General features: G+C 40.6%; 1 protein-coding gene across 4 annotated transcripts in view; it reads right to left on the bottom strand.

Annotated features, from left to right (window-relative positions):
* The window catches only part of tjp2a (tight junction protein 2a (zona occludens 2)), a 39,525-nt gene extending 25,814 nt beyond the window's left edge, over positions 1-13,711 (bottom strand). For 2 of the 4 annotated variants that reach the window (XM_019361305.2, XM_025908592.1), the window contains exon 1: positions 13,487-13,711. In XM_019361305.2, coding sequence (XP_019216850.1) covers positions 13,487-13,705 — 219 coding nt within the window. In that variant the 5' untranslated portion in view covers positions 13,706-13,711. Of the gene's footprint in view, positions 1-663; positions 811-3,659; positions 3,790-13,486 lie in introns of those variants that run through there. The other 2 variants (XM_025908595.1, XM_025908597.1) reach the window with 2 other exon arrangements.

A 13,711-nucleotide genomic window follows, 5' to 3' on the forward strand; every position in this document is an offset into this window, starting at 1 on the left:
GGAGCAAGTCATTAAAACAATGAAGCTTCTGGGACGTGACATGTCTCCCTGGTTAATCATCATTCTGGATTCAGGAGGGGTCACGACAGTGTAGTTATATTCAAATAAGGAAAGGGGGAGGAAGCAGCCTGGGAAAGACTGAGTCACTGAACTTTATCTTCAAATTGTCAATGTGTCAGAGCAGAAGCAGTCTCAGTCACAGCTTACAAATCATTTTTGCACAAATAGAGGAAAAAAAGACATGCCTGCATTTTTCAGATCAGTGATGGGATTATGCAAGAGTTTCGTAAGACTGAAAAATCATTAAATTTTCAACAGCAGAGTTTCACACAATCACCCGAGTGACGTTAACGCACAAAACCCACCAAACCTCGCTTGACAAAAACAAACAGCCAAGAAAAAGGACACTCAGTGCGCTCCATGTGTGCACAGACTGAAATGGGGTATTAATCCTTAGGGATCTTAATTTATCAGTCACGCATTTAAGACAAATACAAAGTTCAACTACATAAAAGGAAAGTGTTACACTCAACACAAGGATATCATTAAAATGCAAGGACACATTTTCTTAGCTTAGATGAGCTCCAGTTAACAAGCAAAATCACTTCTACAAATGCCATGAATTTAATTAAAAGATTACGAAGAAAAAAAAATTGCAGTTACCTGAATTACATCATTTAGAGATGCCTTTCACTGAACCAATTCAAGTAAAAATCATTCTTTTATGCATCTCATCTCAGCTTGACTTGTTTTTGGTAGCTGGTGTTCTCCCTCTACCTCCTCAAAGTTTGCTGGACTCTCACTGATAGCAATGTCACACAGAACTGAAGAAACATCCACGTGATCACACCACAAACACAGGAACAACGGAGGATATCCACGAATTCACTTCTGCTCCTTATCCAGGTCCTGATCACAGAGGCAGCAGCCTGAGCAGAGCTGCAAAGACCTCCCTCTGACATGCCATCACCTCTAGCTCTTCCAGCGATCTGTCAAGGCGTTAACAAGCCACCTGAGAGACACGGTCTCAATTTCATACCTCCTCACTCTGTGATGAGTCACCCTTGTGGCTCCTGGAGGGTCTCTTAATTAAGGTCCAGAGGTGAACAGCCAAAGGCAACGGGCTGCAACTTCACAAACACTCAGGAAAAGGTTGCCAACCTCACCAACTCATTCTACGTCAACAAACATGACAATCCAACCCTGTGGCCTTCATAGTATGACACGAGGCAAGGGTTGCTTGATTGCCTTCCATTGCTCTGCACTGGATCTACATGACTTTGGCCTAGCACCATAGACAAACATACCAGGTAAACACATTGTTTTCAGGGATTTCCTAACAAACTGTTAGAGAGAAATACAGCAAAAACTCGGGGATAGGTCCTCTGATCCTGAAAAAAAACAACCTCTAACATCATCTTCATTTTATGTCACTATCAAGTAAAAGACCATATCCACTGCTTGACCTCTGACCTTGATCGTAAAGGTTGAGGCCACTGAGAAATTTGAAAATCACCTCCTTCTCGAGTTATTGCACTCACAAACTTGCGTCCATGTTGCCCGACCAACAATACAATAAAAAGGAAGAAGAATAATGCATACAATGTCCTTTTCAACAACATTTACAGTCACATCTTTCCTAGTCATACACAAACACGCGTGCAGCCCAACACGAGCACTGCACCTTCACAGAGCAAGGTTAGTAAGCATCAGTGTGGACTCAAACCTCAGCTGGCTATTCTCAGAGCAGAGAAACAGTAGTAGCTCCAATCTAAACCCCTCCCTACAAAATGAACTCCTCACTCAGTTTCCGCCTCTTGTGTTCGCCTCCTTCTCGCACAGTGCACCACACAGCCTTCACAAGAAAACAAGAGGTGGAAAATTACAAGTGACTGTGGTCACTGTAGAAAGCTCTGCAAACAAATGACTGAATCTTTGTTTTCCCCAAAGGTTTTAACGCCACGAAAATGAACACAAATACAGCAGTATCAGCTTTACTTTGATGCTTCTGCAGGAAATTTAACATGGTTGGAAAATAACTAGTGTCTGATTTATTATCGTGAAAATCTCCATAAAATTAAAGACAATGATTGTACTGGGATTTCTTCTATGCTGACATGCAAAATGAGCTCTAAGAGAGAAAGCTCCTTTTTCCACACACACACACACACACACACACTCCCCTTGGGAAACAAACCATCAAACAACACTGCACATATGCAAATGGCTTAGTCATCAGCGCTGTTGTTCGCTCTTTCCTGTCACTCACTAACACTGAGTAGGTGCAGAGAGAACTGAGGCTGAGACCTCACTGACGGCACAACGGCTATTTGAAAAGTCACTAGATTCACTGCTAGATGTTTAAAGTACAGTCATCTACAGTGTGGTGATTTCAGTTGTGAATGGGAGGGATGTCTGGAGCCTGGGAAGACATGTATATCAAATTTTAATTTCAAAGACAAATTTGGCTTGCAGCAGTTATTAATATTAAATTATTATAACAGAAATCAGAAAAATGTTAATGATTGAAAGGGTAAAATTTACAAAATTCTGGGGGGTTCACGTTGATGAACTTCTAAATTTTTAGAGGCATACTGATGAGTTAATGAAGAAATTACCTATGTCGGTATTAGCAAACTACTTCCTTTACACCGATCGCTATTAGAGCCTCACTTAAGTTACTGTTATATGGTGCAATACTTATCCTTCAAATATCAAATAACACACACACAAAATTCAAATAACAGACTTCAAATATCATGGTCCAAGCTAGATGCTCCTTCTGATCCCCTTTTTCATGGTTACAAACTTCTAAATTTAAAAGAATATAACATCTTTCACAGTGCCTGTGTTATTTATAAAGTAGTATTTACATTTAACAAAAGACTTTGTGAGCTTATCCCATTATATTATCCTTCTCACACATATAATACGAGAAAAACAACAACAACAACCTTTGAAGGGAAAGATTTTAAACTCTGGTTGGCTTTCTACCTGAGATTTACACTCTTATTTTTATGTGCAACTATCAGATGTATCGGTGTTAGTGTATTAATGGATGGTTAGTGTATTAGTGTTAGTTATATGTTAGGATCTTTAAGGTTACCTTAGGATACTTTAGTGACTAGGTTAGTTACAGTACATTGGTAATTCTACATGTATTTGCTGTATATTATCTGATGTTTGGGCCCTATTTATAAGTTGAGGTTAGCTTTTAGGAAGCCCCATTTCACAAATAACCATCTTATATAGACTATCATGTTGGAATGTATATTTTGATTGATTTGTGAATAAACTAAACTGAAACTAAAGCAAAATAAAGCTCAGAACTGTGAACTCAGTTCAGTAAGAGATTCGACACTGGGTAGATTTTAGGCTCAAACAGTCGAGTATCTGAATCAGTCCTAGCGTGGTCATTTAAAAATGTTAGTTTTAATGTTGTGTGCCACGATTGTCAGACACGATGGCCAAGTGACAGCCCTCGCCTTTTTTTCTTGGCTTAGCTCACTCAAGACTCTCAACCTACTGCATTAGATACCAAAAAAGTACCAGGTGCAAGGCACAATCCACAAGGTAGTGTTAGTGAAGAATGGAAAAAAAAAATCTCATAACTCGAGGCCAAATCAGACACAGCGTGGACGTTTATGTAAAAGACGTACCATCATAATAGCCGAGAAGCTGCGTGAAGACAGGCGGCGAAGATACAAGTACTGGGCTTCTCTGGACCAGCAGAACTTTCTGCTGCACTTGAGGAGGTCAGTGCTGGTCTGGTCAGAGCCAGGCTGATCCCTGAGCACATAAGAGAAACACAATATTACAAACATTACCAGCAGTGTTAATGAAAAGGGATCATTTAAAACTTTCACTGTATAGCACTTTGTCCAAAGGGCAGCAAGAGGAATAGATTTATTTCTTTAAAAGATGCTTTGACCTTAAAACACAGCGATTTGTTGAATAGTCTGAAATATTTAAATGGGCATGACTCAGAAAATCATGTTGTCCAAGTGAGGTGTCAAGAGATGCTTCGCACCAGGCGGAGGCGCCTATTTTTATACAGCATAAAAATTAATAAGGCTCTCCAAACTTTCCCGAGTTATGTAATTGCTTTACACGTTTCCTAGACATGTTCCGTTACAGTCTTTTACACAGTTTGCAGGCGACATTAAATAAGAGACTTTACACTTTAAAACAAATTATTGAGGAAAAACAGACTCTTCTTGGGCTCGACTAGTATTTTTGCATAATTTTCAGTTCAGAATAATCCATATTTATCTGACATTTGGGCATAATCCACCTTCTCCCTTATTCTCCTTCTCCTGTTAAGCCATTCTTCTTTTAATTGGCTGTCCCTCGTTTGAACAGCAGGTGGGTGGGGCCTTATGCAGATCCTAATATGGCAAGATTAAGAACTATCTTAAAAAAAATGTTTAAGGGCAATCAAAAGCAAATCAAAATGATATAATATGGAGTATATAATATGATGGATACTTTAAAAGAATTAGCCACATGTTTCTCATTGGTTTAACTGTTTCATGCACCAGACTCACCAGAAGATCAGGCTGACACAGCTAACAGACTATTATCAAACTCATCTCAAGTCTCATTTTAAGCGTCTCTGCCATTGATCACAAGCAGCATGTCCAAACATGTGGTGAACACCCACCCCCCCTACCTTCGTGGCATTGTCTCATACACACTGAGATGATCTGAGTGGATAAAGTCAGATATCACATCATTGTGCAGAGAGTGAAGAAACCAGATTTCCTCTGCGTGACTGAACCTGAAGCGTTACACTTTCAAGCAAACACTTTGTGAATTCATAAGGAGGGGCTCAGTATTTCCAGGAAGACCTGAAGCGTGCCTGGGGATAAAAACACTGGTGGTGTCTCCACTGACTTCCTACCGAAATCCCCTCTGCGCAGACTTCATTACTCAATGAGCGGCTACATTAAGAGGGCATTTAGATATTTTAGTACCTCACTTCCTACAAACTGATGGATATTTATCCTGGCATTTATAATTATGCTACTACTAAAAGCAGGATACTCAGAGGGTATTGCAAAACAGAAAGCCAAACCATTTTAATCCCTAGTATGAGCCACGCTCCAAAAACACATCCTATTTGCTATATCCATTCAAAACAACTCAACAGCACGCGCTACAGACTCTCCATTCTTCATAAATGATTTCATTAGGGGGAAAAAAAGCTAGAAAAAATAAAATGCACCTCTTCAATTTGTTTTGTTTTTTCTTTTCAAATTACAGCTCAAAATCAACAGTTTGCATATATACATATCACATTCTGTAATTATCCAAATTTATAATGCATTTTCATGTTGCTTCCACGTGCTCCAAAAACTGATAAAAAAGGAAGCATTTATTCTGTTGATCGCCCGCCCACTTCTCTTTTTAGTTTTTCCTTTTAGTTTTTCTTCTGTGTGGGACTTTGTGACTCATTCCTATAAATGATTACTGCTTGCCAGCTTGCTTCCAAGTAATTGCTGCATATTAATATTAAAGATTTCAACCAGTAAAACCTGACATGGCTTTTATTGCGTAGCAGACAAAGGAAACACAAAGGAAACAAAGCAAACTTCAGCAGCACTTGTGACAGACAAACTGAAAGTATTGTTATGATTTTTTTGTCAGTGCATCTGAACTTACAGAGCAATATCAAGGTTTTAAATTTTTTCTACACCATGCATGAATTGACTTGCTAGATGTAGAAGCGTATCTAGAACTGGATTTATTTGAGATTGGTTTGACCTCTTCCTGAAATCATCAGTGTCTCCCATTTTTTCAATCAGATCTGGATCCTTCCCAAAAGTTCATTATGTGTAAGTTGGGCCAAGCCCCACCTCTGAAAAAACAATGTTGAAATGGCAAATCTGTCCATAATATTTTAGTAATCCTGCTAACAGACAGACAAACAGAGAGATAAACTGAACCAATCACATAATCTCCTGGGTGGAGGTAATTATGGCTGAAACATGAATGGCTCAATAACCTTGGGATCAAGAATATTTCAAGTATACCTCCCTCAGTTGCAGCTACAAAACTGATACTTGAAGGTGACGTAGCTCACAGAAGTAACATTGTTTAGGGCCTGACGATTTGGCTGTCATGATACAAACGATAATGACTTCTTTGAAGTGTAAAAGACATGAGGCTGAAAATGCAGCAACAAAAGTTGTAGCCTGGTCGGGGTTCCACATTAGGGTTGGGCGATAATGTGTAATTGTCACTCCTGACCCCCTCTGTTATGAGTCGTGCTCGAGTCGAGGTGTGTATGTTTAACTTGGATTAACAGTATATTAGGCGATCTTGGCTCAAGAGTTGGGAGTTCGCCTTGTAATCGGAAGGTTGCCGGTTCGAGCCCCGGCTTGGACAGTCTCGGTCGTTGTGTCCTTGGGCAAGATACTTCACCCGTTGCCTACTGGTGGTGGTGCCAGTGTCCGCCTCTGTCAGTGCGCCCCAGGGTGGCTGTGGCTACAATGTAGCTTGCCATCACCAGTGTGTGAATGGGTGGATGACTGGTTGTGTAAAGCGCTTTGGGGTCCTTAGGGACTAGTAAAGTGCTATACAAATACAGGCCATAAAGCAAATACAACTGAAGCAATTTTTTAATTGGTACATAAGGAATTATTGAATTTTTAAAAAAAAAAAAGACTACATAATAATGATTTTAAATGAAGCTTTAAAAAGAAAACATTTCCTGCCAAATGCAGGACACAACACACTAAACATTCGATACTCGATATCTGTGAACAGTTTAAGAACGCGTCTTGCTTTAACAGAAAATTAATTTCTGCTTTACATTTGCATCACTGTGTCTCTCTGTAGTGAAAAGAATTTGTCATACATTGTAAAAACAATCCACCTGTCCGATTCTTCCCCCTTCCTCGTGGCAGCTAGTGGCCCTGATGGTCACAATTCTCATATATTTGCCTCACAGATTTCTGCCTTTAAGGATTATGGTGAGTAACTCAAACACAGTTTCTGTTCTGTGTGAAAGAAATAAAATATCTTTCACCTCCTTCTTGCTTGGGAAACTGCTAACAATAAAATTATCTGCATGACCACCAAACTGTTTTTTCTTCAAAAATCTGTTGCTTCCCCCACTGAACTGCAAAGTCAGGATATAAAAATCCATCTTCTAGAAGGAAACATCCAATACACGCACCAGGTCTCTGTTTACGGTAATCAAACTCACCCTGGGGGTCTCCACAGTTTCCTGCCTGGTGGCAGCAGCTCCCGTTTGTTTAAGGGTACGATCCCCATCGCTGCCTGCATGATCGTGATGAACTTCTTAAACTTCATCTTCTAACTCTCCTTTATGAACATCCCATAGACCTCATCACTAACTGCTGCTACGATCCCTAAACCCAACCTGAAGCAATGAGTGTCTACTCATCTCCATTGGCATCATCAAACTTGTCAGGTCTTGCGCCTCAGTGCATCAGTTTCTCCAGGAGATTGAGCGTCCAGTGCTCCGCGGTTCCCGTGGCGTGGCCACTAAGGGTCCTGTCCTCAACCGCTGACTCCCACAGATGTCCTTTTGGCTTTTCCGAGCGAACGAGGATGAAAGGAAAACAAACGGCCACGTTCCTGCCAGGAGGTGGGCTGGCCGAGAGGGGATAACAACACGTCACTCTTACATAATTCTCGAGCTTCTCTGGACATTACACTAATGAAAATGCAGCTTCTGCCACCACCGCCGCCGCTACCGCTGCTGCTGCGACTGCTGCTGCAGCCGCTGGGATAATTGTGGTACTAAGCCCTGACAGATCATGCATGCTCCCCGCCCCCTTCTTCTATAATCCCCCCATCCAGGCTTAGTTTTCTCACCATTTACACCCGGACAGAGCCATCTACTTCAAAAGAAAGAAAGAAAGAAGGAAAAAAAAAATCACATGCTGACACACCCCCTCAACACCAGAGCTAACCTCTAATGGAAGAAGATTATTAATGACAAAGCAATGACCAGACAACTTTAAGCTGCAGTCAGTCTGCAGTTCAAGATTTGCACAAGAACAGATGTGATGCCACAGCACGTTTTCACACCCATGTTTCACTGGAGAAGCCAAATGTATCTGGCTTCTTTGTGTGTGTGTGTCTTCCAAACTCAAATTCACACCTTCATCTGACCCAGTTGAATTTTTCTTTTGTGATTGGCTGGCTGCACAACAAGTTTCCACAAGCCAAAGTGACAGAATTTCACAAGGCGAAAGGTGCAAGACAGGACCCAAGAGTCAGATGATGCCTCGACTTGCAGTCTGCAACTCACTTCTCAAAAATGTGATAGCATCCTCAGTATTCTGAATTTGTGGATGAATAATTGTTTAACATTGGTTTTGCAACCATTCAGTCCCATTAGTAAACTTCAATAATCCATCCCCAACTCCTCCCTGCATGCATCCCTCCCCTCCCTCCCACTTTGATATAAACCCTCGGCGCACACGCGACAGCAGCACGCAGATTAAATGTATCTTGCCATCCCCGAGTCACCAGATGACAGCAGGCTGCCATGTCCTGAGAGGTTTGAAATAAATAAATAAGTCTTTGTGGCCTCTTGATGAGCTGCCAGCCAATGCAAACTCTGGACAGAATTTATATTCAAGCTGCTTGGATGTCTGGATTACGGCTCTGGATGGTCGTGCCATGAGAGCTGCTGCAGATTTCACTGAGCAGGAAAAATCCCTCAGCACTCCAAGAGGGGGGAGCAAAAAATGCCAGGAGCGCAGCAGGGGAGACACAGAAATAGCAAGACTATTTTTAAAAACACTGGATAACGGCAACATGCAGGGAGAGGAGGGGGGAAAAAAATGAGGAGAGGGGTTTCTTTTGAGTTCACCCTGTGTGTCTGTTTTTGTCAGATGAGCCTCAGATTAAGAGCATTGGCTGGACCGAGGGCAAAATTCACACAGCAGAGTGACAGTCGTTTTTATCATAATCCAACACTTTACAGTAATCTCACAGGGAACACTCATCCAATCTACACTGAAGAATGTGCATGTGTACTTATGACTAACACATGTGCAAACGTGAAAAAACAAAACAAAACAAGCAATCACACCTGTGCACACCTGGCACATGGACAAGGATGATTGGTAAAGCGAGTTATGTAGGAAACTATTTCTTGGCCAGATACCTACCAGCATAATGGTGCTGAAAATACTGCAGGTAACGTTTTGTGAGATAAAGCCTGTGAAATCAAACTTTTACAGCTTAAATAAACAAATGATGGATGATTTGAGGAGCTCCGCGCTAACTGTAACTTGATAAAAGGTGGAAGTGCCAAAAAGTCCAGTTCCTCTAGCGGTTGTTTAAAGCAAGTCAACCCCCTATAGACTTGCATGTTAAAATGTCCAACTTTACAGCCAGGTAAGACAGTTTTTTTTTTTTAAATAACTCACCTGCCTGGATAGGGATCATGTTTAAAGTGATGCTATTGGGATGTTTTGGCAGATGTGCAAAGATGCATAGCCAACTGCTGTCTGCCAAGTCTCCACCAAACAGAGCGTCTACACCGTGTTTGTGCTGTTGGTGCCTTTTGGAGCAGAATGAAGTTGCAAAAATGAGCAGATATGCATTTCTGTGAGTGACAACCATTTAATTTATGGCTAATAACCAAGCCTGCTAGCCTTGGTTGATCGCTTAACGTGACACCCACACACTCTCGGCCCTTCTGGCTCCAAACAAAACAAAATGGTAGCAGCCAAAACACCAATACTGACACTTTAAAATATGAAGTCCAGAAGCCACTAAGTGTTTATATACAGCCTGCAAGTTTTTAATTGAAACATTTGAGAATTTTGTCAGTTAGGGTTTGTCATTTGTAAGTGTGGATAAAGTGTAGATAACTCTAATCTGATGGATTCAGTCTGACCATGATGAAGTGAAGCTGATTATTTCCTGGTTCACATACCTTCCTGTTCTCACCTATGACCTGAAGCAGGGGACTATAACCAGAAGACAGAAAGTATTTTCCTCACAAGGGTGGAGGGGCTCAGAGGAGTGCTGTTCCTCCTCCACATGGAAAGAAGCCAGCTGAGATGGTTCAGACATCTCACCAGGATGCCTCTGAATGCATTCTGGGAAAGATATTTCAAGCACGTCTAATTTGGAGGAGCCCTGAAGGCAGACCTAGGGCGGGCTGGAGAGATTATCTCTCAGCTGGCTTTGGAATTCCTCAGTAACCCTCAAGGCAGACTAAGGGGGTCGTGGTAGGAAAAGAAATGTCTGATCATGCTTAGACTGATGCCCACACAACCCAGACCAGGATCAGAACATGGATTGAATTCCTTGGATAAGAACTGTATCCATATCCACAAAAGTAATATGTTAATGAATAAATAAATTTATCTCTAAAGGTGTTTTTTCAGCAGTAAAATTCAGACCAAGTGCTTTATCTGTCAAATATTATCAATCTATAACGCATCTGAATTTACCTGAGAATGCACACTGCACCACACATGCAGCTCACACCATTTACTTTATAAAAAGTGGGAGAGTAAGTCATGCTTCCAGCCAATTCCTTTGTCACTGCATGTTTTTTTTACTTTTTAATGAGAATGAGTTCTGTTTTTTTCCCCTCATCTTCCCACAGGCTGAACAAATGCGGCTGGAGCTGCTCGGTCTTCTTAATGCTTTTACATAAGCAGTTTGTTTCTCTGCCCCTTGTCACTTCCCCACATGCTCGAGTAGTGCTGGGGTGCTGCATTACTAAGGCCCGGGCCATTATGCAATGTCCGTATGCAATGCATGTGAGCGCCAGATGGAGGGACACATGCCACTCACAAATCTGGGATGAGAGTGTGCAGACAGAAAGGGAAAGGGGGAGAAAAAAAAAATCAGTGTGCACATCCCCTCCACAGGTATAATCTGGATCAGCTGCAAGCATGTAGTGACATGGAGGGGTGAATTAAAGAGTCAAAAAAGCAACACGAGATGGAAAGAAGACACTTTTCAGTTTATCTGTAAAAAGCTGGGTCTCCCTGCTAGAAGTGTTTCCGTTCATGAGGACCATGATCCAAGAAACTCAATGACACTGTTGACCCCCCATGCAGATTACTTAAACTCTTTTGGGGATGTACCAGTTGTGAAATTCCATTAATCCAAGTCTTTCAGGTTTTTAGCCTGAACAACAGACATGTTGAAATGTGCGTAAGCACAGTACTGTAAACCACACATCTACAGATATTACACAGAATACCACCCAAAGTAAGGTTTATGCCACAGCTGTCCTAAATTAACAGTATTGGTAATTACCAAAAATATTTTTTATGTTTCTGTAATGGTTAATCCACCGATAAGTGCACACTCTCTCTTGAAACTATATTTTTAACAGAAAAATACAAATATTGTTGTAATTTGCACATTTTCAGATTTACCGTTTTACAAAAAAAAGCTGAAAAATAATAAAACACAGGATCGTTTTTTGATTAAGATACCAAATTACAGTTATTTACTTGCAATCCTGAACAAGTAATTTTAGTGGCTGAATTTTATACTTGATTAATTCCTGACTTTTCAGAGAAGTCCAGTGTACTGTCTTAAATTTGGGCATAAAAATGCAAATTTAGTTTGTTATTTACCTGATAAATAATAATAATATATTTCTAGTTTTAAACAGGTTTCTAACAGATTAAAAAAAACCAAAAAAACATCTGTGTTTTCTTGCTGCCAAAAATTGCACAAACACACATATCAGGAAGTATTTGTACAGGTAAACACCACCACATGGAAAATTTGTATTCACTCTCATTTAATGGCTACTTCCTTTTAGATACTGAATTGTAAACAAAATAAAAGAACTATGTCTGAAAACATTACACAATATAAGACCCACAAACACGTAAATGCAAAGATTTCGAGATGATAAAAGTGCAACTCTGCCATTTGTTTTAAGGGTGCACATGCTGTATAGCTATATTTACACACGGTGCAATTTTAATGTTTTTTACTTTTTTAATGTTTTAAAAAAAAATTTTTTCACTATTCCCGATCTTTATGTTTTATTCTGAAAGATATTTATCCAAAGAGCTTAAACTGTTAGTTTAAGCCAGGGGTGGGCAACTCCAGGCCTCGAGTGCCGGTCTCCTGCAGGTTTTAGATATCACCCTGGGTCAACACACCTGAATCAAATGATTAGTTCATTATCAGGCCTCTGGAGAACTGAAGACATGTTGAGGTCATTTAACAATTTGAATCAGCTGTGTTGGATCAAGGACACATCTAAAACCTGCAGGACACCAGCACTCGAGGCTGGAGTTCGACACCTGGTTTAAGCTAAGAAGCAGCCTCCAGAACTACAAAATGAAACCAATGTGGAAGTGCCAAAAACAGCTGTTTTTCTAGAATAGTTTTTCTATGAATAGCTAGCACTTTCATACCAGCTGTGTGGTGATTATTATTAATATCATTATTATTTTAGTTTTAAAGTATATGGTGTGGCTCCTGTGATTTACAGGTGTCCCAAACAGGCTGTTTTAGCCAAGAGATGCATTATAAGCCTCAGCACTGGTGGTACATTTTGGAGGATTTCTGAAGGAATTACCACAAAAAAATCATGGCTTACTATAACTTATAACAAATTAAGTCCTATGGAGTAGCATGTGTACATCTCCGTGTTTTACTTGCACAGTTTATAGAGACGGGCTGCTAACCAAGCTAGTGCTCCAAACTCATCCAAATGTGGTCATTGCTGGTTCCTCATGGCAGTGGCTAAAAACAGTAACACTGCAAACTTCTATATCCTAGTCTAATGGCACTGGGTGATGCGACTCTGGCTGTATCCATCTTTTATCTACAGTCTATGATTCACCCCCATGTTTAAAATAGTTTATAGCTTCCACCCTTCAGTCTTTGAACCTCAACAGTGATCAGAAATGCATGTCAGTAAATAAAAACTTATCCGAGAGGTTTCTTTCTCTTGCTTTTTTGTTATAAGCACGTCATTTGTGATTATGCTGGTTTATATCTATGCAATGAAATGATATTTTTGAATGTTTGTAAATTGCTAAGATATAAACTAGTAATAATAATAATAATAATAAAAATGATAAAACACGAGGAAACACTCACAGTGTGAGCTCCTGTTCAATTTCACTTCATTCAAGTTTATTTATATTGCGCCAAATCACTACAACAGTTGCCTAAAGGCGCTTGAGGTGTGCCTCTAGTGCGCTGAAACTAGTAGTAAGCGCATGAATACACACGCAGAGGAGACAGCTACACGCAGGCCCGAATACAGTGTAGGTCATACCTGACGTTTTGACAACAAGAAACTCTCAAATAAATTAAAATATGACACGCTGCTGCCTTCAAGCACCAAGATAAAAAATGTTATCTGTTGCTTAAGCCGTCAGGGCAACACCTTCAATTTACAGAGGCACCATTAAAGATGTGGTAAAATGGCAGTGCGCGCCACAAACACGGCGAAAGCAAATCGATACTCACTGCGGACAATGCCGGGCCTACTTACCAGGTGAAACTTCGTGTGTCCTGTCTTTATGTGACCGCAGGCAGCAGAGTAATCCCAAAAGCTGAACTGGACAAAGGAAGGGTGAAGAAGGAGAGGATTTTGACGGAACAAAGTTTTGGCGAGCCTCGAAAAATCCTTCTTCCTGGTTCTCTCAGGTATGTGGGCGTAGCTTAGAAACGGCAGGTGTGCTGTGTGCAGCTCCACTGCAGTTTCACTCATGACCTT

Source organism: Oreochromis niloticus, linkage group LG7 (assembly GCF_001858045.2).
Source record: "Oreochromis niloticus isolate F11D_XX linkage group LG7, O_niloticus_UMD_NMBU, whole genome shotgun sequence".
Lineage (NCBI taxonomy): Eukaryota > Metazoa > Chordata > Actinopteri > Cichliformes > Cichlidae > Oreochromis > Oreochromis niloticus.